General features: G+C 37.1%; 1 protein-coding gene across 2 annotated transcripts in view; it reads left to right on the top strand.

Moving 5' to 3' along the window:
* The window catches only part of LOC138706490 (zinc finger protein 235-like), a 24857-nt gene extending 414 nt beyond the window's left edge, over nt 1–24443 (top strand). The window contains exons 2-8 of one of the 2 annotated variants that reach the window (XM_069835834.1): nt 2646–2790; nt 4613–4788; nt 7379–7519; nt 10327–10619; nt 14462–14770; nt 17419–17662; nt 23505–24443. In XM_069835834.1, coding sequence (XP_069691935.1) covers nt 2658–2790; nt 4613–4788; nt 7379–7519; nt 10327–10619; nt 14462–14770; nt 17419–17662; nt 23505–23732 — 1524 coding nt within the window. In that variant the 5' untranslated portion in view covers nt 2646–2657 and the 3' untranslated portion in view covers nt 23733–24443. The remainder of the gene's footprint in view (nt 1–2645; nt 2791–4612; nt 4789–7378; nt 7520–10326; nt 10620–14461; nt 14771–17418; nt 17663–23504) is intronic. The other variant, XM_069835835.1, reaches the window with a different exon arrangement.
* The last annotated feature ends 1709 nt before the right edge of the window (nt 24444–26152 follow it).

Below are 26152 nucleotides of genomic sequence, written 5' to 3' on the forward strand. Positions count from 1 at the left end.
TGTCAGTGCTCTTTAATAATGAAGGTTCATATGCATTAAATTCAATTTAATGACGTTTAAAATTATAATTCCCAAAGCATTTCTTAAGCAAGCAATGATGGAAGGAGAAAAGCCAGACATTCACTATATTATCCAAATAAACCGGCTGTAAAATGTATGACTCAGTATGTGTAATGTTAAAAAGAATGACATTTTACATTTACTGTCGTCATATTCATACCCTATCATAAAATCCACATTATTCAAATCGTTCAGAGTAGGTATTATATCTTGTATTCTTTATTGTATTTCTATTTATTATAAGAGAAGCAAACCTCTGTAAATAAACACATGCAAGCCTAATGTCCATTGTGAATCAGGGATTTTATTACCATTAGAAGTCAATTGAGATAAGGTACATACAATCTGACTATTCAGTATTCTAAAGAGAAATTTCGTACCAAGTGAAAGAATTGGAGGTGGTGGGTTTGATGATTGGAGTGCAAAGAACAATTCCCGGCTTCTGATACTGTACCAGTTTTGGAAGCAAATGTTATTGCCAACATCAATTGTTTCATTGTCTTAAGTTTCTTCTGTATTTCATTTTTCCGATTTTCTGTATTCTAAATCCTGCTTTAAGTACAAGATTATTAAAAAAATAGCAAAATATGCTTTTATATGTGCTAGAAGCTGAAATATGCGTTAACCCCTTAAATATGCATTTATAATTATGCACTATAAAATCTTGACCTTTGGTTACGAATAACTTGAAATGCATTTATATAATGGTAGCATAATTATGATTTGCAGTTAAGGTATAAAACATTCAAATATGCTAAAATCCGCCCCCTCGTTATTAAACTTAAAAACTTAAATAGCATGCCATCAGTGGTAAAATTCTTTGTATTTTTAACACTTTCTGGCATAGAGGTTTTATCTAACTTACACACCTGGGAACAAAATCTCTAACCTTGAAGATGTCATTATTTCTGCCTATTTAGCAGGTTTTACAATATTTATAATATAATATAATATAATATAATATATAATAATATATCAGTGTGGCGACGAATGTGTAATTGATCTATTGCAGAAAGTGTAGGTTTAGCACCCCCCCCCCCCAGTCCTTGGGGAAAATCCTGCGTAGCTTCTTCAAAACATCTAGGGCCGTATTCATAGACATTCTTAGCACGGGCTTTCGGTGGATGATCAGCGAACTAACGTTTTTCGTATTCATAAACCAGTGTCAGCAATGTGATATGATATGAATCCTATTTAGCATGCTCGTAGCACAGGCTAGCGAAATGTCTGTGAATAGCACCCTGAGGCTTCAGTTACTGGCTTAACATTTGTTGGAATACTGGTGGTGCTTGATGTATCTTGACACTGGACGAAATTGCACGTCAGTTCTTAATGTAATGTTTCTTACTTTGTAATAACTTTGTCAATAAATTTTCATTAGTGGACACAGCATCATTTATGGGGGTAAAGGAGTGGATACATACTCTACTAAAAAGTGACCCACCATTCTACAGAAGTGGACACATATCCTACCAATGCTTTCTACATCCTTGACATTGGTGCACATACCCAAAAACTACGCACTGCGATGATCACCTCAGGAGTTTAAAATCATACTCCCTATATATACAGGGTGATATGTTTGGGTATGGATAAAATAAAAACACCGTAAAACATTTACTACTGATCTTCATTTGTTGAAACTACAACACTGAAAGATGGAAGATCCCTCAGAGCTCAACATGACCCCCATTGCGCACCCTGCACAACTCATAACGGTGATGCAATTCAACCCATGTCCGTTGTAACATAAGAGGGTGATTTGTTGAAAATGTTGAGTAAATTTCACTCTCAGATCATCAATGTTCCTGGGTTTTTGTGAATAGACAATGTCTTTAACAAAACTCTACACGAAGAAGTCAGGAGGGGTTAGATCTGGGAAGTTTGGGGACGAAGCCAAGAGATAGCTGCTTTTCGTACTGGGTTCTGCCTGCGATCTCCTGCATGTTTTTTTTAACACAAAACTTGTTTCTACAAATGTTCGATATCATAACATTATGGAATCGTATTTAGGTACATTACGCACACCATACTCACGTTGAAATTCCCTTTTAACTCTTTTAACACTCTCAAATTTAGCATACCAAAGAACACATTGTGTTCACTGTTGATTTGTAGTAGTCATTTTAATCATTACGATTTTCATTTGTCCTTTCAGATTGTGCATTGTTGATTTTCATATGGAAACTCCCATCTTTTAATCACAGTGTAACCAGCAAGAAATTTTTCCTGTTATCATAATAGCTTTATAACAGTAAATTAATATTATCCATATCCAAATGGATCAGACTGTATTTTTTTCACGTTTTATATCCGTATAATAACCACTGTAGCTGAAGAAGTTGTACACAATATAAGTCAGCAGTTACAGTCTTACTTTGGTCACTCGTCAAGTGTTTTTATACACAGCAGGTGTGAGATTTGATTCCAAATAAGATCAAGAGAGCACTTTTACTCATTTTTGAAGTGATCGCTTGAACCTTGAGCAAATAATTGACATCCCTGATGATTTTTTATTTGTCATAGTTTCTCCAAACATAGGTTTAGATAATATACCTAACCTTTGGTCACGGAATATTTGATAGTTCTTGTTGCAGATGGATTATGGCCTGTGGAATTTACATGGGGGTTTTTGGGCAAGCAACGCTGCATGCGGTGCGGACAGTGTGACCAGAACTCTGTATAACACTGTGACCGCTGGTAGTAGTGGACCATTTCATGGCTGTGCAGGTGAGAAAAGAAACTATAAATGTGTGAATTATTGATAATATTAATACAAATTAATAATAGCAAGAGAGGAAATGCAAGACGATAGCTATATTTTCCTAATTTTAAAATTTCCGATAGGAAAATAATGTTGAGACCACTCAAAGCAAGGCGCTGCATTAAGGAACAAAAGAATTCCTGTCTTTCTCTATTATTTTTAACGTATAGGGGACACTGGAAATGGAAAGAAAAGAGTGATGGGAAAAAGCTAATCCATGAGTTGAGATGTGAAAATGAGGGAGGAAGTGATAGTAATAAGGGTGGGTTTGAAAAAGAAGAAATTTAAAAGACTCTAATGCAGTGTCTGTTACTTACTTACTTACTGGCTTTTAAGGAACTCGGAGGTTCATTGCCGCCCTCACATAAGCCCGCCATTGGTCCCTATCCTGAACAAGATTAATCCATTCTCTATCATCATATCCCACCTCCCTTAAAACCATTTTAATATTATCTTCCCATCTACGTCTCGGCCTCCCTAAAGGTCTTTTTCCCTCCGGTCTCCCAACTAACACTCTATATGCATTTCTGGATTCGCCCATACGTGCTACATGCCCTGCCCATCTCAAACGTCTGGATTTAATGTTCCTAATTATGTCAGGTGAAGAATACAATGCGTGCAGTTCTGTGTTGTGTAACATTCTCCTGTAACTTCATCCCTCTTAGCCCCAAATATTTTCCTAAGCACCTTATTCTCAAACACCCTTAATCTCCGTTCCTCTCTCAAAGTGAGAGTCCAAGCTTCACAACCATACAGAACAACCGGTAATATAACTGTTTTATAAATTCTAACTTTCAGAATTTTTGACAGCAGACTGGATGATAAAAGTTTCTCAACCGAATAATAACAGGCATTTCCCATATTTATTCTGTGTTTAATTTCCTCCCGAGTATCATTTATATTTGTTACTGTTGCTCCCAGATATTTGAACTTCTCCACCTCTTCAAAAGATAAATTTCCAATTTTTATATTTCCATTTCGTACAATATTCTCGTCACGAGACATAATCATATACTTTGTCTTTTCGGGATTTACTTCCAAACCTATCTCTTTACTTACTTCCAGTAAAATTCCCATGTTTTCCCTAATCGTTTGTGGATTTTCTCCTAACATATTCACGTCATGTGTCTGTTAGAGATTTTAAAGATTTTAGAAGCATGATGGTAAAAAAATTCGAGGAATTAAATTAAACTTTAAGTGAGCAGTGGGAGATAACGAAAATTGGTGAAAAATAAGGTGGGGGAGAGTAGATTTGAAGACAAGTGAGTAAAGAAAGTGCAAGCTACGGAGAAGGGGTAGAAGTGGTCAGTGAATGAGGTAGAGATCAGTGTTGATAACGACCTCTTTTATTAACGTAAGAAGAAAGACTAGTGAATAGTATTTTTCGAGTTAATGAGTGACCAATATTAGTGAACTAGTAAAAGATCAAGAAAAGAGTAGATGGAAATACTGTATTAATATCAAGGAGTCAGAATAATGAAGATGTGAATAGTGGGAATTATTAATGGTGCACATAAGTTATTATAGCGAATAGTGAACTGAATAACGAATCTGCTATAGAAGTGAATTGTTATAACGATAAGTTATATATGAGACAACGAATACAATAAGATACCAAATGAGGGAAAAAGGACCAAAGAAATCTAGCAGGACTATACTTTTTTTTTTTTTGGTTCTTTTGTACTTGTTGCGTTATGAATTCTTTTGTGTAGTGTAAATTACAGTAAGCACAGCTCATTGGAAGGATTTCTTTCATATTAATATTCCTGATTTCTGTGTACCCTTCAGATGGTTTGTCGTTTGCAAGTGCAGCTGCTTCCCCGCCATGCCGCTCCTCATATCGCAGTCAGCCTGAATTCGTGGCTATGAAGCCATCCATTGTTGTGTCACGCAGTTCTTCAGGTGTGTCTGAAAGCAGTAAAGGCCAGTCTGAAGACAGGGCAGAGCAGTCTGTGTGCAAACCGGTGAGAATGTATTCTTCTCTTTTATAGTATCTTAACGCTGATCATCTTCAGTAGCAGTAGGTATAACAAATCAGCAGGGTGAGAATTCAGGGGGGAGGGGATGCCAGGGATCGTCCCCCTCTGGAGAATCCAATGTCTCTTACTGAAAAATTATTATTAAGTTGTTCTTGTCAGGTGCATATACAACATTTATCCCTTCTGGTGCCTAATGTATCGTTTCCATATTTTATGTGCTATTAATGCAACTACAGCTCTCCTTTCTTCTTATAATATAAGTTGAGCATGGTAATAAGAGTAAGCCAACATTGCTAATTGTTATCGACAGTATTTTTGTCGACAATTAAAATTGTAAAAATTGTAAAGTTTCTTTCAACCCATAAGCAGTGCTGACTAGATCAGACGCTATGGACAGTACTCTATAACAGAGTCGCCAGTATGAAAGGATAATTCCAAGCCTTTGGCGTGAGACGAACTCGATAGCTCAGTGGTAGACAGAAAGTCGCAGGTTCGATTCCCGCTCGAGGTTGTGAAATTTTTCTTTCATACCATGGCATGATTGTGACTATAATAGTATTTAAATTCATTAGTATGCCACATCAACGGACGTGTATACGTCACCGAACATCGTAAGATGAAGATTACATTTGTAAAGTTTCTTTCAACCCATAAGTCGCAGGTTCGATTCCCGCTCGAGGTTGTGAAATTTTTCTTTCATACCATGGCATGATTGTGACTATAATAGTATTTAAATTCATTACTATGTCACATCAACGGACGTGTATACGTCACCAAACATCGTAAGATGAAGATTACATTTGTAACGTTCCCCTCTCCTCTAGAGAAAATATTCAATTCATACCTTGCAAATCATTGTATTATTAGCTTCTGCTATCTTCAACCATAATCTTTTTTTCGTCATTCATCTGTTTTCCCTCCTGTCTGTATTTTTCTTTCTCTTTTTCCTTGTTTTCTTTCTGCGTTTTCTATTCCTTCCTCCTGCTCTTACTCATCTTATTTTTTTCATCTTTCTTTTACATTTTTCCTCATTCATTTTCTTCTCTCTCTTTCTCCTTGTTTCCCCTTTTTCTTCCTTCTCTTTTTTATTCTCATTTGTTTACTTATATTTCTGTCCTTCCTCTCGAACTTTCATCATCGTCTTTCTCTTCTGTTCCTTCTTCTCATTTTCTTCCTCCTATTTCGCTTTCTCCTACATCACTTTTTCTTCTTCTGTTCTTTCCTCATTTTTTCCATCTTTTTCTTTCTCTTTCTTTTCTTGTTTTCAATTCTTATCATCATCCTCCTTTATGCCTTCTATCTTTTTCTTTTCCCTTTGTCTATCTCCTCGTTCACGTCTTTTTCCTTCTCTTTCTGTTCATCATATTTTTTCATTCTCTTCCTCGTCCTTATCTTTCTCTTTCTTGTATTAATTTTTCCTATCTCTTTTTGAGATCGTTCACGTATTTATCTTCTTTTCTGTTCATTGTCTTCCCTTCGTCCTCTTCCTCCCATTTCTCTTCCTTTTATTTGTTTTCTTCTATTTCTTTTCTTTTCTCCATTCTCCCTTTTTCTCGTCCTCTTCCTCATCTTTCTCTCTTATATTTACGAGGGCTGGTCAAGAAAGTCTGAGACTGATTTCTTTTCACAGATGTATATTACTCTACTTCAATGTTTACATGATCTTTTTCAAGCAGTCTCCTTCTATTTGAATGCACTTGTTATAGCATTTCTTCCAGTCCTCGAACACATGATGCAGGCCATTCTTCGTTAGATCCATGAGAATCACCTCACATTTCTTGAGCACTGCTTCACAGTTCTCAATCTAATGTCCCGAAGCTTTGCCTTTAGTGACGGGAATAAAAAAAATCACAGGGAGCGAGATCGGGTCTATAAGGCAGATGTGGCGCGCAGGTTATGTTGAGTTTAGCAAGAAATTGCATCCACCCATTCCGATGAAGTTGTGGTCGTTTCTTTGCAATGTGCGTCGCCAATACTGACATGTAGTAATGCTCCTATAACAGTAGTGTGAAGGGGTACTGTACATGCTGGTAAATCGTACGCTTACAGTCAAAAAACGTGACCACCATCACCTTTCCTGCACATGGAACAACTTTCGCCTTTTTTTTTTGGTGTTGGCGAACCTGGCGATTTCCACACTGTAGCTGGCTTGTTTTCCTTCAGGATCATAATCATGCAGTCATAACTCATCACCAGTGATAACTCATTCCAGAAATGTGAGGCGATTCTCAAGAATCTGATAAAGAATGGCCTGCATCATGTGTTCGAGTACTGGAAGAAAAACTAACTTATAACAAGTGCATTCAAGTACTTTTTCAGTCTTTCTTGATCAGCCTTGTACTTTTCGTTTTTACCAGTCCACTTCCTTCTCTTTTCTTCTGCACCTTCTCATTCACCGTCTCTTTTTGTTCCATTTCTTGTTTTCTGCCCCTCTTGTTTTTTCTTTTTCTCTCTCCTCATCTCTATTCTCCAACTTTTTTAGCTCAAGTTTCTGGTCAGTAGTCTCTCTGTTGTACTGTAGATGTAGGTTAAGTTTTAATTTATATTTTCTACGTTGTTGGTTTGTGTTGCACAGACTGCGATGTCCCTGCAGAATGATGCGATGGTGGAACACAGCAGCGTGGAGAGTGTGAACTCTGTGGACACTGCGTCTCCTCTCACTCTCACGCCTGGTTCTAGGCCTGAGAGCACCTCTTCCCAGCAGAGCAACAAGAAGGTACGTTATTTAATGACGACATGATTATGCAGGCGGCTGCTGGCCTCACGGCCACATGCCGAAGCAGAGGTGGACGATCATCCAACCAGAATGGAGGTATCGTGTGGTTAGCATGATGAGCCCCTCAGCCATTGGTTTGCATAACCGATTTCGCTACCTATCATAGCTCCCCAAGTGCATCACGATGCTGGGTGACACCAGTCCCATACACTGGCCGAAATTTCATGAGAAAATTTCTTCCCCCATGAGGACTTGAACCAGCATGCATTCCTTAACGTGAGTGCTAGGCAGGATGCCTTAGACCATGACACCACGGCGTGGGACATAAATAAACAATTTTTAATAATAATAATAATAATAATGATTTATTTTAACCACAGAGTTTAAGGCCATTCGGCCTTCTCTTCCACTCAACTAATATGACATAAAATTACTACCTTACATTTAAGAGATTAGACAAAACGGGGAAGATTGGAGAATGCTAGGTTTGCAGTAAAAGATCTGCCCTTGGGCAGAAAATTATGAATGAATGAATGAATGATTGAAAGACAAAGTGTTATGCCAAGCATTTTATCTTTCTTAAAAATAGGTCATCAATATAATTCTATAAATTGAAGGGTTGAATATGATATAGCTCTAAGCCACACTGACAAAATTTCACAGTAGAGCATATTTAAAGTAGAGAGTACAATGCTATTAGATGCGGTATCATAATTTCTTTAGTGTATACTTACGTCATTTGTTGAGTAAATTTTATATTTTACTAGTAGCTTCCCAATATATGTTGTGTAAGAAATGAACTCGCACAAAACATTGTATTTGTTAAAGTGTAGCTTTAAACTATCTCATTTCCACCTTTTCAATTATATTACTGTGTATTTGTTTCAGTATATTGCTTATATCATGATGTGCTATTGCTTTTGACACAATATTATACTTATATTTAAGTAGATGTGAAAAACTACTTTTAATATATGCGGTATAACCATGACTTTGTTACAAACTTTTAAGAACAATTTTCATATAGGAACTCGTGTCCTGAAATGTTCCATTTGGTAGTTGTCTGAATGTGGGTGGTCAGGTTGCTGTCTATATCATGGTGGTAAATCACAACTTTTCATTTTAAAGCAATTAAGGTGTCATGGTAAATCATCTTGTTTTCCTTAATGTAGGTCTTTATGTTGCCATGATGATGCTTGTAAACATGATAAAATTCATGTGATTGTACTGTAGAGAACCTTGCTTACATTGCAGCCTACCTTACGATAACTAGCTGCCATCATACTCCAGGCCAGTGCACTGAAACCTCACCTCAGTTTGAATGTAGCGAAATTGTTGGGTTTTTCCGAATGTTATAGATACAGGGACATTCAATGTTTCAGGGATACCTTTCAGTTTCATCATAATTTATCAAATCTAAAACTAAATCTACGTATTACTCTGTGAAAAGATTTATTAAATCTACATACTTCGACTTCAACAAACCAAATTTGATAACACAATCTCAAGGGAAAAAATGGAACTCTCTGCATCATAATCCACAGTTAATTCCTGATTTACCACGAAAATCGTCTGTAGCTGCATTTAGATTGGCAACAGGCCATGATTGTTTGGCCAAACACCTGCATAGAATTGGAATATATCAGTCCCCTAACTGCCCATTATGCGACTCAAACCAAGAAATAGATTCGGAACACCTCAAAATCTGTGCTTCAGTGGCTGGCCATGATAATATCTTTGAAAAATATTGGAGTGCAAGAGGTCAAATGCCTGGCATTAGAAAACAACAACAACAACAACAACAACAACAACATAATTTATCAAATCCATTACCTAAAGCTATTTCCCAAGATTGGTAACAGATCCGACACATATAGTAGTTTCTTCTTCCCTAGCATTTCCTGGAGTCAGTATGACTATTTTTTCATCTAAGTATGACATGTTGGAAAAAACAAAAAATCTCGCACCATGCTCAAAATCTCAAATTGTAGTAATAATAACAATAACTATATGAATAATAATGATATAGTGGCATAAATCATAGAGTCCACTGCTGTGGAGTAATGGTTAGCATGCCTGACCATGAAACGAGCGGGCCCGAGTTCAAATCCTGGTTGGGACAAGTTACCTGGTTGAGGTTTTTACCGGATTTTCCCCCAATCCAATAAGAGCATAGTCCACACCTGTGGAGTAACGGTTAGCACGGCTGGCCGCGAAAACCAGGTGGCCCGGTTTCGATTCCCGGTTGGGGCAAGTTATCTGGTTGAGGTTTTTCCCGGGGTTTTCCCTCAACCCAACACGAGCAAATGCTGGGTAACTTTTGGTGATGGACCCCGGACTCATTTCACCGGCATTATCAGCTTCATCTCATTCAGATGCTAAATAACCTAAGTTGTTGATAAAGCGTCTAAAATAACCTACTAAAAAAAATAAGAGCATGTACTGGGTAACTTTCGGCGTTGGACCCTGGATTCATTTCGCCAGCATTATCACCTTCATCTCATTCAGACGCTAAATAACCTAAGTTGTTGATGAAGCGTCTAAAATAACCTACTAAAAAAAAATAAGAGCATATACTGGGTAACGTTCGGCGTTGGACTCTGGACTCATTTCGCCGGCATTATCACCTTCATCTCATTCAGACGCTATATAACTATAGCTGTTGAAAAAGCGTCGTAAAATAACCAATTAAAATAAAAATAAATAGTAGAGAACTCGTCTCAAGCCATCCTTTTCCTAGTTCTAACTTGATTTCACTACGCTAGTTGGTCATCTCACTTAAGAGTGCACACTGTACGTTGTTACAGTTGAAATTGGCAAAGCATCCCAGGAAGGGCCTCTCTGCCATTGGGAGGAGTGACAGCAACATAGAGAGTCCGTGGAGCCGTGCCGTGAAGACTGAGAATCCCCTGCAATACCTGAACCACCAGTACAACCCCATGTACAGCATGATGTTCGGGAGACTGCCCAACAAACATCTGGACACGGCATCGGATGTTTCTGAGGACGAGGATGAAGACGAGGAAGAGGAGGAGGAGGAAGAGGACGATAACGACAATGATGTAGGGGAGGGAGAAAGCTTCGGCAGCCAGCCAAACAGGTTTGTATGCACTCTTATACTTGTCCTGTATGTGCGTCTATATTATTGTCGTCGTCTACAAGTGCAGTGGATCTGTGTCAGTGCAAAAGACTTTAGCGTCATTAATCTCTAAGTTGGCACTAAGCAAATATCGAATTGATTTTCACATATAAACTACCTGCCAGTCCAATTTCTCCCTAAAGAAACGGGGCTAATATAAGATTATTCATACTTCTTTTTCTCCTTTTTCATTAACATTATCTGACCCACAATACATATTATTATTATTATTATTATTATTATTATTATTATTATTATTATTATTATTAGTCAACTGTCTGAAGAAAGGTCTGAACTTCATAAGTGATATCAGGAAGGTGCCACTTATGAGGCAACTAGGCCAGGAGATATTGGGGTAGGGTGACGAGTTCCTTTCCCCCTTCATTGCATACACCATCGACTAGCTACATATGTTGTTCCTCTGACACATATTGTCAAGCAGAGGATCTTTGGTTTTATTGTAATAATTGTTACATTGATGTTGATATTGCATATGAATTGATACTTAAATATACATGATAGAACATACACCCTTTCATTATCATTTCAGTCGCACACAATGCACACCCATTGTCTACCGGTCTTCGTGTTCAGTCAACAGCATCAGTCTCCTCAATCAATCCCACTCTCACTTTTCCGATCTTCAATTGTCAACGTACATTTCCAGGGTGTCAGCCAAGTGCTTGTTTTCTCGCGGCTTCTTATAATAATAATAATTTATTTAATCTGACAGGATTAAGGCCATAAGGCCTTCTCTTCCATCCTACCAGATAGCACATATAAATACAAAAAAGAAATACAAACACTGATGAAAATGATACAAATTAAGTTAAAGCCCTGTAGAGGGTCAACAGAGTCAAAAGTACATTATAGTGCTCTCATCGAGCTAATACAACGAAAAGAAAGAAAACAGAGATAGCAATGATGATATTGATAACTGACAACAATAATAATAATAATAATAATAATAATAATAATAATAATAATAATAGGGGTAGTTACCCAAAGAGCGCGCAGTCCTACAAGAGTACGCAGCTTTAATATTCTATGTTGGCTGCATTGCAACGAGCTGGAGTGTAACTTGTAAGAAGGTATCTTCATAAGCGATGTTCTGATATAGAAGTCACTTTTTATTGCTGAGGATTATATTAGTTATTGGTAAGTTGCAATTTTTTATACTAATCTTGTAATTTTGTGTATATTGAAATTAGTTTCTTCCTCAGGAAATAATTTTGAAATAGGTTTTACAATGTGCGCATGGAAAACGTTCTTCCATAACTTGTAAGTTCCCACAAAGTGGGAAATCAGTTATTGCATGCTACTTCCATCTATTGTAATTTTTTGTCAGTACAACCAGTCCTCAAAGAGGGCGCACAGCTGGATCCCTCAAGAGTGCGTGCGTACTCTTGGAGGACACTAACATAACTAGCATTGTCGGATAAAATAAAGCAGTTTAAACTTCTTCTAGAAATGTTAGTGTTTCTTGTTGACGTTTATAAAGGTTAATTTTTATATAAAATTTTCTACTAAGTAGGTATACTTTAGTATATTTACAATTTTGTAAAATAAACATCGTGTGATTCTTCATTTTAGGAAACGTCGTGTAGGGAAAGTTGCGTCAGCTGAGAGAGGACAGATAGTTTCATTTGTGTGTTGTCTGTCTCCAACAGGCATCTACATTCCTCCAGCTATTATTTTTCCGAGGAAGAGCCTCAATCCTGAATTGTACAGAGATGCTCCTGAAGGCCCCTTGCATCTAATTTCGGATTCTGGATTCATGAACACGGAGCTTTTCGTGGAATGGCTGCAACATTTCACAAAATTTGTAAAGCCAACCAAGGTTGATCCAGCTCTTCTAATCCTGGATAACCACACTTCGCATTGCAGCTTGGAAGCAATATTATACTGCAGAGAACACCTCATCACACTTCTTACTCTGTCCCAAATGCGAGCCAAATGATGCAGCCCCTTGGTAAAAGCTTATTTGGTCCCTTAAATCTGCCTATTCTACAGAATGTGATACATTTATGGTTCGCAATCCAGGACGTGTGATAACTCACAGGGAAGTGTCTTCTCTGTTCTGTAGAGCATATGAAAGGGTAGCTACTCTGGAAAAGGCGAAGGATTCATTCCGTGCCACAGGAATCTTCCCTTTTAACCCAGAAATATTCACGGAGGATGATTTCCTATCGTCTGCCGTGACATCTAGACCAGAACCCAATCAAGAGACTGAAGAGAGGTAGCCTCAATAGAAAATTCAGTTAAATCCTGATGTACAGGAATCTCAACAAGTCCGTCAAGATACATTTCAAACAAATTCTATCTCTCGTCCTGACGGTGAAAATAACTGAATGGACAAGTTTGCTCACCTTCCACTCTGCTTCATCTATCTTCAGCAAACCTCCACTCAAAAAGGAAAAGAACGGGGAAGAAATCAAAAATAATAACTTCATCTCCATACAAGAATGTTCTGGAAACATCAGGGAGCAAACAAACCGAAGGAACTGGTCAGAAGTCCATTTGGTCAAAGGAGAAAAAGCGACTGAGGATTGACCCAGAAACTCCCACAACATCCAAAGATAATTACAATATTTTTTGTCCAGGTTGTGGTGAAAGATATCAGGAACCGTTGACAGAAAACTGGGTGCAATGTGAAAACTGCAAAGAATAGTGGCATGAAGCCTGCTCATGCTATGAGGGAACTGGTGTATTTATTTGTGACATATGTTAGCGCGTACTCTTGAAGGACTGTACGCGCACTCTTAGATGCTTATTCCTACAAGAGTGCGCAATGTCCAAATTTTGATTAAAGGGCCAATACTCATTTATAATTTCTTGTGTAACTGATTTGTGTTTTATGTTTAAATATACAATGTTCAATAACTTCAATGACATAAAAAATTTTTACTTTATCACTCAACTTTAATGCTGGCAAGCAAATTAATTTATGTGCGTACTCTTAGAGTCCTTTCCCCTAATAGTAGCAATAATAATAATAATAATAATAATAATAATAATAATAATAATAATAATAATAATAATAATAATAAATACATTACATATTAATTTTCAATTTTACAACAGCATAGTTACAATATTTACTATACGAGTATGTCATGGGTTAAGGTGAAGTTGCGCAACCTGACATGTGTTCAACAAACAATTCCTGCTGCTGCTTCTTGCGCTGGTTCGGTTTCTTACACTTGTGGGGTATCGGCTTCTTGGGGCCATGATCTTGCATGGAGCAGATTCCCTGTTTCTCCAAATATTCCTCTATCTTCAGGTTATCCATGCTCTCAACTGCCACAGAACGCCAGAGTTTCTGGAACTCATCATACACAGGCAGAGCTGTTGTCTTGTTTTTGTAGAACACAATCTTCTTCTTGTCAATCGGTCGCGAGATGTATAATGATCTCATTCTGCAAAGCCTTGAGGGTTTTATCACAATGTAGCAAAGGATATTATTATTATTATTATTATTATTATTATTATTATTATTATTATTATTATTATTATTCAACTACTGTTAAGTAGAACATTAACTTTAATAATACATAAAATATTATTATTATTATTATTATTATTATTATTATTATTATTATTATTATTATTATTATTATTATTATTATTATTATTATTATTTATTGTTGTTGTTAGAAAGCTCCCATCGAATCTCATCCCTTTATTTGGTTCATCCGAATGACATTTTGCATAATAAATTGCATTGCTACTAATGATTGTGACACTGAAACCTCTTCCATGCACAAAAACTGAAAGCTGACATTATTAGGGCACTATTGCAGATCGCCCAACAGGACTACTTCACATTCAAATAGCAGATTGGGGTACGAGTGTGGTGAATGTGGTCTGGTGGCAGACACACGCCCCAGCCTCAAGAAGCACATCGCGATCTGCCATCCTGCACCGGGACCTGATCCCAACCTGGCCCATGCTCTGCTCAGCAAGATGTCGTCCTCATGTCCGATGGCATCCTGCAGGTTCCATACTTCTGAGAGGGACGAAATGGAAGCCCATGTAGCAAGACATGTTGCTGAAGGCTACTCCCCCACAGGCAAGAAACGAGCAGGTCCTGTGTCCCTTCAGAGAGTAAGGTAAGTATTATTATTATTATTATTATTATTATTATTATTAATACTGCTGCTGCCACAGCTGCTTCAGTATTGATTGAATTGAATTCAATTGAATTTTGGGGTGGAGCACTGCAACCTTAGAAGCTCTATTGCAATAATCCTCGAGCAAGGCTCGTTCCAAATCCACACTAGCTGACTACACAAAGGTTCGCCGCATATCCAGGTTTTGAGCAGGCAACCCCTCTACTGTCCTGTGTCATATAGACTAGCAACTAAGAATAAGTGCTTGCTTAAGTTCTCATGAGGGGAGGAATTTTTTTTTTTATGAAATTTCGACCAGTGTATGGAACTGGTACACACCCAGCATCAAGATGAATGTGAGGAGCTATAGGGAATAGCGAAATATGGTGTCAAAAATCAGCTATAACTGCTGGAGGGATCATCATACTACCACATGTTACCTCTGTACTGGTTAGATTATCGTTCACCTCTGCTGAGGCTTGTAGATGTGAGACCAACTGTCAGTTGATCAGTCTTGGCCTTCTATGGGCTGTCATGTCACGGATTTATTTGATTATTTATTCAATTATTTATGTTTCTATTTATTTTCTCATTATACATATTACATCTTCTCCAGCAATTCAGTTTCTTTATCATGCTGTGAATAACATTACCATTTATAGTTAGTTTTCTTGAATTTTTATTCAAAAGTCATACCTACTAAATGAAATAATTTAATATGCACTGAAATAAAAGAATAAACTTTGTTTTCTGGATTACACACAAAAAAACTTCTCTATATTCCAATTTGGCTTCATTTATTAATTATATGGTTTAAGTACTATATATGTATAATTAATTTTTCACATGTTCATAATGACATTGCCATCTGAATAAATAGAGGAGCAAGCCTGAAGAAATGTGCAATGGATGTTGAGCCAACATCTCACATTCTGCTTTATTGTTCATGTTGAGCTTTATGAGACATTGATACTTCATATTGTTTCCCAAAGAGATCCAGGAAATCAAACCCATCAACGTCGTGAGAAACCAGGATTCTGTGAAACTAACACAGAAGGAAAAGTTTCAGGTAGAGTGGTTTGTAAAGTTTGGCTTATTTTCATATTTAAAAAATTGGATTGAAGCCCCACTAACTGCAAATGCACTTGCTGCAGATCTTATGTTTTGGCAAGACATGGAAAAATACCAATTGACGAACTGGTTGATCTGAGTTGGGTGACTTCGCAGGCCATGGAATGGGACCTTTCCTTCCAATACAGTGACCAGGAAATATAGCATCAGATGGTTGCGGACATGTATGCTAAATAATGTGGTGCTCTGTCATGATGTACAATTACTGCCTTCTGCTGCATTTCTTTCTGTTCCTGCAGCACGTTTGGAAACTCCGAGTAGTTTGTCCTCTCCATTTGCAAAAAGTAATTAATTAATTGAAAATATATGTAGTTGTTGAGCACTACCTTCCACTTACACTAGGCTTAAAAACTTTGCCAGTTTAATACTATCATGTAATGTAACAAAATTTAGAGGGGAGAGTGCCTAGTTTTCCAGCATAAAGGTGATGTTTTTTAAAAAGTTTTTTACACAGTCACAAATCACAAAATATTCCTTGAACATACAATTTCGAATTTATGAACTTCAGTATTTCATTCATAACCTAAAAGCTGTTTTCTCTCTTGATTTTTTTTTCTAAATCTGTTGTTGTTAGCTAATGCTGAGTTCTTGGCATTAAAGCCATTAAGTCTCTTGCTGTCTAATATAGGAGAGTGATATAGCAAAAAGTATAACCATTTTAATGTAGGCACCATATTTTTATGTCACGGCAGTTATATCACCGACATGCAGTTCCCAAACTCTTTGGAGGTTCACACCTGGCATTGATTAGTGGGCGTTTATGACCTAGCTGGGAGAATTGTCATACAATTCCACCGACCATATACCCTTGTCACCGCTTAGGGGACTGTTATGCATGCCATGACAGGTTAACATGCTGAAATGGCATTTCCTCCATTTTTGATGGAACAGTTATACCACTGTGACTTAGTCCCCAGAGCCTGGTTTGATAAAAACAGGTTGCACCATGGGAAGGTGAGGATGGGATTTGAATAGGAGAGGTTATGAAATGCACTTCACTACTTCTTGCAACATTTTCTCTAAATCTAAACTCCTCTAAAACTAATATATTTCGGAAAATGTGTCTTTCTTGTGTTAAATTTACATTACCTCGTTAACATGTTTCAGCCTGTTTCGGCCATCTTCAGAACTGGTTGTTGCTGGTCTGGCATTAAAGCCATAATGGACCATAACGACCAGTTCTGAAGATGGCCGATAACAGGCTGAAACATGTTAACGAGGTAATGTAAATTTAACACGAGAAAGACACGTATGTTTTCCGCAGTGATATAGTGTTAAAAGTTGTGTAATCAAGGTGTACTAATATATAGTTGGATTTTAAATAATAATATAATCTATTGTATGTAACTTTTTCAAACAATTTTGCAGAAAAATGGCATTGTTCAAAACAAATTTTTCGGTATTAGTGATAATGAAAATGTGTTTTTCCGCGAAAACATGCATTTTAAAACATTGTCATAATTGTAACGTGTTATGTTGTTGTATGGTATGAACTGAATGGTAATGTTTATTCTTAGGTATGAGAGGGAGGAGTATCGCTGCCAAATGTGTGCTTACACGTGTACCATCGAGAAAGCATTTTATAAGCATCTGAAACTTCATTCTCTGGGGCTGAATGTGTCTTCTGTTAAAATTTCATGTGTGATATGTGGCAAAGACAGGCCAACAGAAGTGGACATGAACAAGCACATGAGAAGGCACCGGGACAACAGATACTTCTGCTGTGACATTTGCATTTTTAGGACTGTGCAACTTAAGAAGGTAAGACAGCATGTTATCAACAAGGAGATTAATGTGATTTTTGCGGTATGTGTTGTACTATATTTTAAGGCTGGTTCACAATAAACCGGAAACGAGAACCAGAATGAAAACGAGAAGCAGAGGACGTGAATATGAAAATTTTTGATTCACAATAAACTGAGAACGTAGAAGACTATGCATATCGATATGTATGTCAATAACGATATGTAAAGTCGATATTACGCATTCTGATGTTATTTGTATATAATTGACCAATGGCGTTCTCTCATGAGTACAAGGCAGCCAACATAAACACAGGTTAACCAACTTCGAAATTTCAACTGAAACATTTCATTAGGTACGGTACTATAAATATGCCCATGCATCTTTATTATCGCAACCTATTTTAAGTCTACCATAACGTAAAATAATTAGAGAAGAAACATTTGTAATAGAACAAAAATGAACACAACAGTAGTTATTGAATTGAAGCATGAATATGTAGTGTGTAATGCAACCAGTACAGTAATAAAATATGATTCACTTACGATCGGTGTTCAAAGATGCAGCTATTGAAAGCCACATATTCTCCTTCATTTTCTCATCTTTATATGAGGCGCGCCGCTTATCGTAAACGTGAGGATTTTCCTCAACACTCAATATTAGAATCTCATAAAATAAAACTTGCTCCGTGATGCACAGCACAGAACAAAATAATGCATAGGTTATGTCACAGTCTTCTTGCTACAAAATATACGACGACAAAATAGCTTTTAGATGGCAATAGAATGAATCTAGTGGGCTGTGATCGGAAACGTGAACGCCAAAGTTGAAACTTGGCCAACTCTCCGTCCCCGATCCCGGGCTCCGGCAAGCTTTTCGTTAATTGTAAATGCTCACATTTAAATGTACACATTTTAACACTTTTACCGTTTTCGTTTTTGTTCCGATTCTCGTTTCCGGTTTATTGTGAACCAGCCTTTAGATTATGATATTGATGCTTGGATTAGATTACATTACATTGAAATAAATTAGGTTAGAGGTGGACTTTTGGGTTTTACACTGTGTTTTGGGATTTAAGATCTCCAACGTTTTGGAACTTCTGTGAGTTAAATGAATGTTTCTGCAGCACTTCGCTGGATTAAAACTTACGTACTGAATTATGTTAATAACATTCGTATATTTGGCTATGTAATTATTAGCAGGGGGTTATGACCTACTCGTTTTCCAGATCTAACCACATATGACTTTTATTTCTGGGGAACACTGAAAAATAAAGTATGCAACTTATCCACATAGGCTGGAGGAACAAAACCATTTGAACAGAAATTCGTTCTACTGATGCTTGGTGAATGATAGTTTATTATGACGATGCGGATTATATATCACACAAGATCGGCGACACTTCCAGCAGCTACTGTGAGGAGGGTGAGTACTGAATGTTATTAATGTAATATAGTATGTAAGTTTTAATCCAGCGAAGCACTGTGAGTTTGCAGATGCAACTAGTGGTGGTGATGATGGTTGTTCACTGAGACTCACTGTACATGCAGGTTCCATCATCAAGGTGATTGGCTGAAGGTCTGAAGAGTTGTTTACATTGGTGGGTTCATTACAGCTGGTTAACCCAGACAAATATCTAGGCATAATGGACCATAACAGAATGGGCTTTCTTTCAGATTTTTGGCTATGTTACCTTGATAATGGAACCTGCAAAGTAGTTCCGAAGCATTTGAAACAACAAGACCAATATATGATGTAAAACCCAAAACCCTTCTTTTAGCCACAAGCCTAAAATCTCGTAGATTAGGTTAGTTTAGATGAGATTAGGTTAGGTTAAATTAGATGAGATTCGGTTAGGTTAGATCAGATCGATAACTTACCCAAGTCATATTCTGGATCAGACTGGGTTAGGTGCAAGTTGACATCCAGATCGGATGCATTTTCAGATCGAGAATAAGTTTGAGGTTAGGTCAGACAATATTCAGGTTCATATAATTATTGTTCTTGCTGAACCTCGTATTCACTTATAGGTTGAAGTTTTTTCTGGGGTTTTCCCTCAACCCAATATAAGCAAATGCTGGGTAACTCGGTGTTGGACCCCAGACTCGTTTCACCGGCATTATCACCTTCATCTCATTCAGACGCTAAATAACCTTAGATGTTGACAAAGCATCGTAAAATAATCTACTACTACTACTATTCACTTGTAGCCTATATTGTTCATTACACGGAATTACACACAATGCAGCAATTGGAAACTGGGACAAGTTTATGAGGCATGAATTGGTGCTACCATCTACTAAGAGTGAACATGAATTAAAAAAGTGATTATTTCTAGAGTGCTATACTGATGGTCACCATTCCTTTCTGCTATTTCAGAAGAGAGTGTAAGCTGAACTGTATGCGTCTCGTGTGTGTGTCATACAAAACTAGAACAGAGGGAAAAGTCCAATTTTGTGGTCAGCTAGACAAAAGTGTCACAGAAATGCTTCTAATGATGAAGCAAATATACAGAAATAATCATCTTTCTGGTACACATGTTATTGAATGATATAACCACATCCTCCACAAAAGAATGTCACTGGAAGATGATGAACATCATGGTTCTGCAAAAATGATTTAAATGCCATAGTTGATTGAAAAAGTGCGGAATATTCACCAACGGCCAATATGCTATATTTCAGATTATATCAGAGAATCAATCTGTACATTGATAAGAAAACCCTTTGACAAATAATAACTCATGATTTGAAGAAAACGATGGTTCTTGCATAATATGATATATTCAAACAACAGCTTTGAGTTAAACACAATAGGGAGTTCATTGAGGCTATAGAAACGCAACTCAGTTTCTAGAATTGTATTGTCAGAGATGACGAGATATAGTGGCTTCAGTATAATCCCAAAATAAACTGACGGAGTGTAGAGTGGAAGTAGCAAACTCTCTCTGTTCTAAGAAAGTTCGCCAAAAAGATTATAAAAATGAAAATAATACTAACATTTTCCTATGATAGCGAAGGTATTATGCACAAAGAGTTCTTACCCCATTACAAGACAGTTACTGCTGCCTGCTATTGGGTTATTTTGAAATTATTGTTCCAGAGAATTCGTCTTGTATGGCCTGAGTATTGAGAAGTGAATAGTCTATACCTGTTGCATGTCGATACATCAAGCACAAGGTTCTCATTGTTCATTCATTCATTCATTCATTCATTCATAGTGTTCTGCCCAAGTCAGGTCTTTCACTGCAAACCCAGCATTCTCCAGTCTTTCTTATTTTCTGCCTTCCTCTTTGTTTCAGCATATGATTCATATATCTTAATGTCGGCTATCATTTGATATCTTCTTCAGCCACAAACTCTTCTCCCATTCACCATTCCTTCCAGTGCATCTTTCAGTAGGCAGTTCCTTCTCAACCAGTGACCCAGCCAATTCCTCTTTCTCTTTCTGATCAGTTTCAGCATCATTCTTTCTTCATCCACTCTTTCCAGCACAGCTTCGTTTCTTACTCTGTATGCCCATTTCAAACGTTCCAACCTTCTCCATATCCGCATTTCAAATGCTTCTATTCGCTTCTCTTCACTTCGTCGTAATGTCCATGTTTCTACCCCATACAATACAAACTTTCTTAGCAAGAGCCAGGACAGGCCATATTATCACTCAGAAGTATCTTTACTGCTTTAATCTTGTTGACTCTAGTAGTTGTTGCTGGTGCAACAATAAAGAAGAAGATTTGAAACATATCCTCTTAAACTGCCCTGTCACAAACATCCATAGAACTAATCTAAAATCTGCAATCCCTGTAACCTTGGACAATTCTCTCCAATATATACTGAATACATCTCATCTTTGGAATGTGGCTGCTGAAATATACAACCAGCATTGTGCTTTTTACCTATCATTTGTAAGAAGAGGAAAGTCATAGTGAAACATAGTGGAACAAGTGTTGTCAGCAAATAGCTGGATACACTACGTAGATAGATTATTACCCTACAATGCTACACTCCACACAAAGCACTTCACTAGTCTCTTCCTTAGTTCTTTCTCCAGAGGTCCGCCAAAGATACTCCTTTTTCTATTAAAAGCTTCCTTACCCCATTGCTTTCTCCTTTTGACTTCTTGGCAGCAGCTTATGTTACTGCTTATAGTACACCTCAAGTATTTGAAGCTGTCCACTTGCTCTACTGCCTCATTTTGACTCTCATTGTTATGGAGTTTTTTTAAATTTTTGGTCAGAAAAGCAGTTTGTGCTTTCTGTCGCGTCCATTATATTCACTGCACTGAGCACTGTGTGACTTCTGTTTGTTCCCAAAACTCAAAGCACCACAGAGAGACTGTTATTTTGATGATGTGGACACCATTCAAAGAACAGTATTGAGAGCACTGAACAGAATTCCAGACTCGACCTTCTGCCATTCCTTCCAGTTTTTTCAGGATCATTATGTGGAATATGGAGATGCAGGAAAAAACTGTCTCTAATGAACAATACTCTGATTATCCATATAATACAGAATCATAATTTTTTTCCAGTATGAGTTCCATTTTCCAGTTGCTGTGCTATGTATATTCATGTGAAATGCCAATCTTTGTATTGAGCCATGCAGATGTGAGCTACAGTCACGCTCAAACCTTCTGACGTATGCAGGTGTGTCCGCTTATCGGCAATAGCCAATAGCGGCAGTGCTGCATTGGAACTTATGGGCACGAAGGCTCGCCGCTTAGAAAGTCACAAAATCAAATAACAAGTGCACTCGAAAAATTGGTATGTTGTAGGAACTATGCATGCACATATGATGCATGTTTAATGTTTCCTTAACACACAGAAACTAAAATCACATTTTTACCCCCAGTGGTTCGAGTTTTATAGATTAATACAATAAACCCCCAATAAGACGCTGTTCAAGAGACCATGTGTAAATCACGTATTAACCGGGACCGCGTATTAGGCGGATATACTAATTTTGACTTATATACAGTATCTATTAGCATTTTTCTTTATTGAAATACATGATTCGCACTTCGCTTCTGCCAGAAGAAAACTCTCCCGTGTATTTGAGTAAAAAGCTGCCGGGGAAAGACGAAAGAAAAACCTTGAGGGGGAGAGAGAAACGGTGGTATGGAGAACATTCTCCACCTCTTTCAATAGAGCATAGTGGGGCTATTTCAAATTAAGCCTATCATTCAGTTTATTTTATCACACTGCTCCTTTGTTTTATTGGACAATTTTATTAACCCTAATAAAAGTAAAACTATTAAAAAAACTGATATAAACTCAGCGAGTATGATTATTTACGTCTGACTCAACTAATTTTTCTATATTTTGTGACTTTTAATTTAATTTGATGCAATCTGATGATGATGATGATTATTATTATTATTATTATTATTATTATTATTGTTATTATTATTATTGCTATTATTATTAAGCCTTCTGCATCTCTCTATCAAACCAATCTCAGGTAGAGAGTCGCGCTCCACAGTTTTAAAACTACTACTGCTGAGAGAGAGAGAAACAGAGAGAGTAGTTGTGACAACGTCGCGCTTGCATGTTACTGGCGCTCGTGAAACGTCAGGAGGTTTGAGTGCGACTGTAGGTATATTTTCCCTTTGGTTTAAAGAATTCTCTGATTACTCCGACTGTATTATTATAATAATTATTATTGTTATTATTATTATTATCATTATCATCATCATCATCATCATCGTCATAATCATGGTCATTATCGTCAATCATCAATAATTTTTTCGCATATTCAAGAAAATTAAGCAAGGTCGTGTAAAATCAAAATGAGTGCAGTTAATTTTAATCATACAAGCTGTAAATTGAAGTAGTACTGATTTTCGACGTCTTTGTGTGCAGCTGATACAACACAGGCGCATGCACACAGGGGAGAAGCCTCATCTTTGTCCTCACTGCGCATATCGTTCAGCCCGCCGAGACAATCTTCGTTCACATGTCCGTCGTGTACATAAGAAAGAGAATCTGTACTGTGATACATTTTCTCCGAGGGGCCTCCTCCTTACAGCCACGTCTACGACGCAGCAGGATCAGCCAGAGCCAGCCAGCCCGACCCCCAGCCAGAACTGAGTGAGCTGTAAGCAGCGTCTGATTTTAAAAGTTGTTTAATATTTTTATAGTAAGATTTCCTTTCTGGTATTGTGCAGACTATCTACTCTAAGCGAGGCTGCATGTGCAGGTTTTAAATACATACAGATGTTCCAGTTTCTCGCAGTTCTGTTCATTGTGTCATTCATTTGTCACTGTCAGCAGGGCTGGGCAAAATACTGACATCCAAGTATTTCAAATACAAATACAAAATACTTTTAAAAAATTAACCAAAATACATTTGTATGTCAAATACTCAAAATACATTTGTATTTCAATTACTCGATAAAATATATAGGCCTAAAGAAATAAGAATATTAGTGAAAATCTAAAATATTATATTAACATTAAAAGTATTTTTACCTCTAAGTTTTATATAAACACTGTAACTGAACATCTTCCTTTTCCCAGCCAGCAATGAAATTATGCTACATATGAATAATTACTGCTCCCTTTGAAAATAACCGGTTCCTCAAATGTTCATAAGATAAGGATCCCCTTGCTTGTGAATGAATAAATCCTGCAAAACAGAACAGTCTTTCTACAGGCGTAGAGGAACACAAACTTGTATTATATTTATAAAAGCTTGTTTCACTGTTGGGTAATTCTCTAGAGTGCACAGGGTTGTCCCTTTGCCATTGAAGAATTGTATGAGCTCATACTCTGCAGTAGACACGTTCTTTTTTTTTTTTTTTGCTTTTCAAAGTCTGTTGTACTTGAGTTGAAAACATAAAAATTGTTTTCATTGTCTGAACTGACCAAAGGTGTAGCAGAGAACTGCTCAGCTGATTTCACGCACATATTCTGTGTCCTCTTCTTATCATTTGGTGAGGCAGTGTCAGGTAGCCATCTCATCTTCAATGATGGGTGGAAGCAAGCTGCCAAAATAGCTCAATTTGCTTCTGGGGTCAGATCAAACATCGCTTTAAATCTTGATGAAAGCGAACTTATTAGGATTGGAGTTACTTAAAATAGATGGCGTAGATTGCTAGATAACAGAATATGTAATCTGTTTTCAAGGGAAATTAATGTGGACAAAAGTTGGCCGTAATAGCACGTCTTCTCATTTGCATGAAATTAAGGGCTACGGCAATGGGTTTCAGAACTGCACAATATTCTTCAAGGTACTGAAACTCAACATCTTTGAAGGTTGGCAATCCCAGTTTTTCACATATACTGTTTATATCATGTTTGAATTGCAATATTTGAGAGATTGAGTCATAAAGAGAATTCCATCGAGTTGGGCAAGGAAACTTTAATGAATATTTCAAGACATCTGATATAATTTCTGAGTATCTGAGTCTCCTAGACGCATTCCATAATGCTAAACATTTAGCAAGTGTTGGGTGATGGACCCTTGATGCTGTTGGAGATTTCTTAAAGGCATTAAGGAAACCAGTTGTGGCAAGAAAAGTAAGTGTATGGCTAGCACAACTGAAAATAGGCAAATAAGACAAAAATTCATTCTTCAAATCGAAATCCAAAACTTGAAGAAGAAGAAAAAAGTATTTTGAGTATTTGAAATACAAAATACATAAATTTTGTGTATATAAATACAAAATACTTTCGAAAATTCTTACAAATTACAAAATACAAATGTATTTCAAATACTGCCCAGCCCTGACTATCGGCAAACAAGTTTTAAATCTTGCATGCCTACTTCTCTGTTACAAGGGATGAATGTGTTCAGCGTAAAAATTGATAGAATGACCGACTCTGCAAAAGGATTTAATATGGGTACACTCTTAGTCAAATGGCTAGAGTATCGACTACCCACACCTGAGACAAAGGTTAAAATTCCTGTTTGACTAAAAAGAATCTATAGTGAATGTGCCAACAAGAATTTTTTCGAGGTACTTCCGTAACTCCTGCCATAACACTGTCATTAACTCATACTGGATAACGATTCTCATCACCGGTACAGTAATAAAGAGCAATTAGTGCATTCCATTTCTTCAGGAAATCAACTTCGTGAGACCTGTGGTAATTATGGTATTTCATCTGGCAGGAAATATTGGGCACTGTCTTCGAGAATGCTATAACCTGTAGCTTTAATATATCGTCCACAATAGTCTGGTGGCATATTCGACTTGTTTTCTCAAAAGAGGGATGGCTCTCTCTCTGTCTATCATAAAAAATTGTATTTAAATTTTTTAATATTGTGTTAAATATCACAAAACAATGTTAATGACTTCATTACTAAATGTTGAGTGTTAGCATTATTAGACACATAAAATTCTTTTAAAAAGATACATAATTATATTATGTTATTGTTGTTGTTGTTTAGTCAACTGTCTGAAGACAGGTCTGAACCTCACAAGTGATACCAACAAGGCACCACTTATGAGACAATTAGGCCAGGAGATAATGGGGTAGGGTGGCCAGTTTCTTTCCTCCTCCAT

The sequence above is a fragment of the Periplaneta americana genome, chromosome 9, assembly GCF_040183065.1.
Source record: "Periplaneta americana isolate PAMFEO1 chromosome 9, P.americana_PAMFEO1_priV1, whole genome shotgun sequence".
NCBI lineage: Eukaryota > Metazoa > Arthropoda > Insecta > Blattodea > Blattidae > Periplaneta > Periplaneta americana.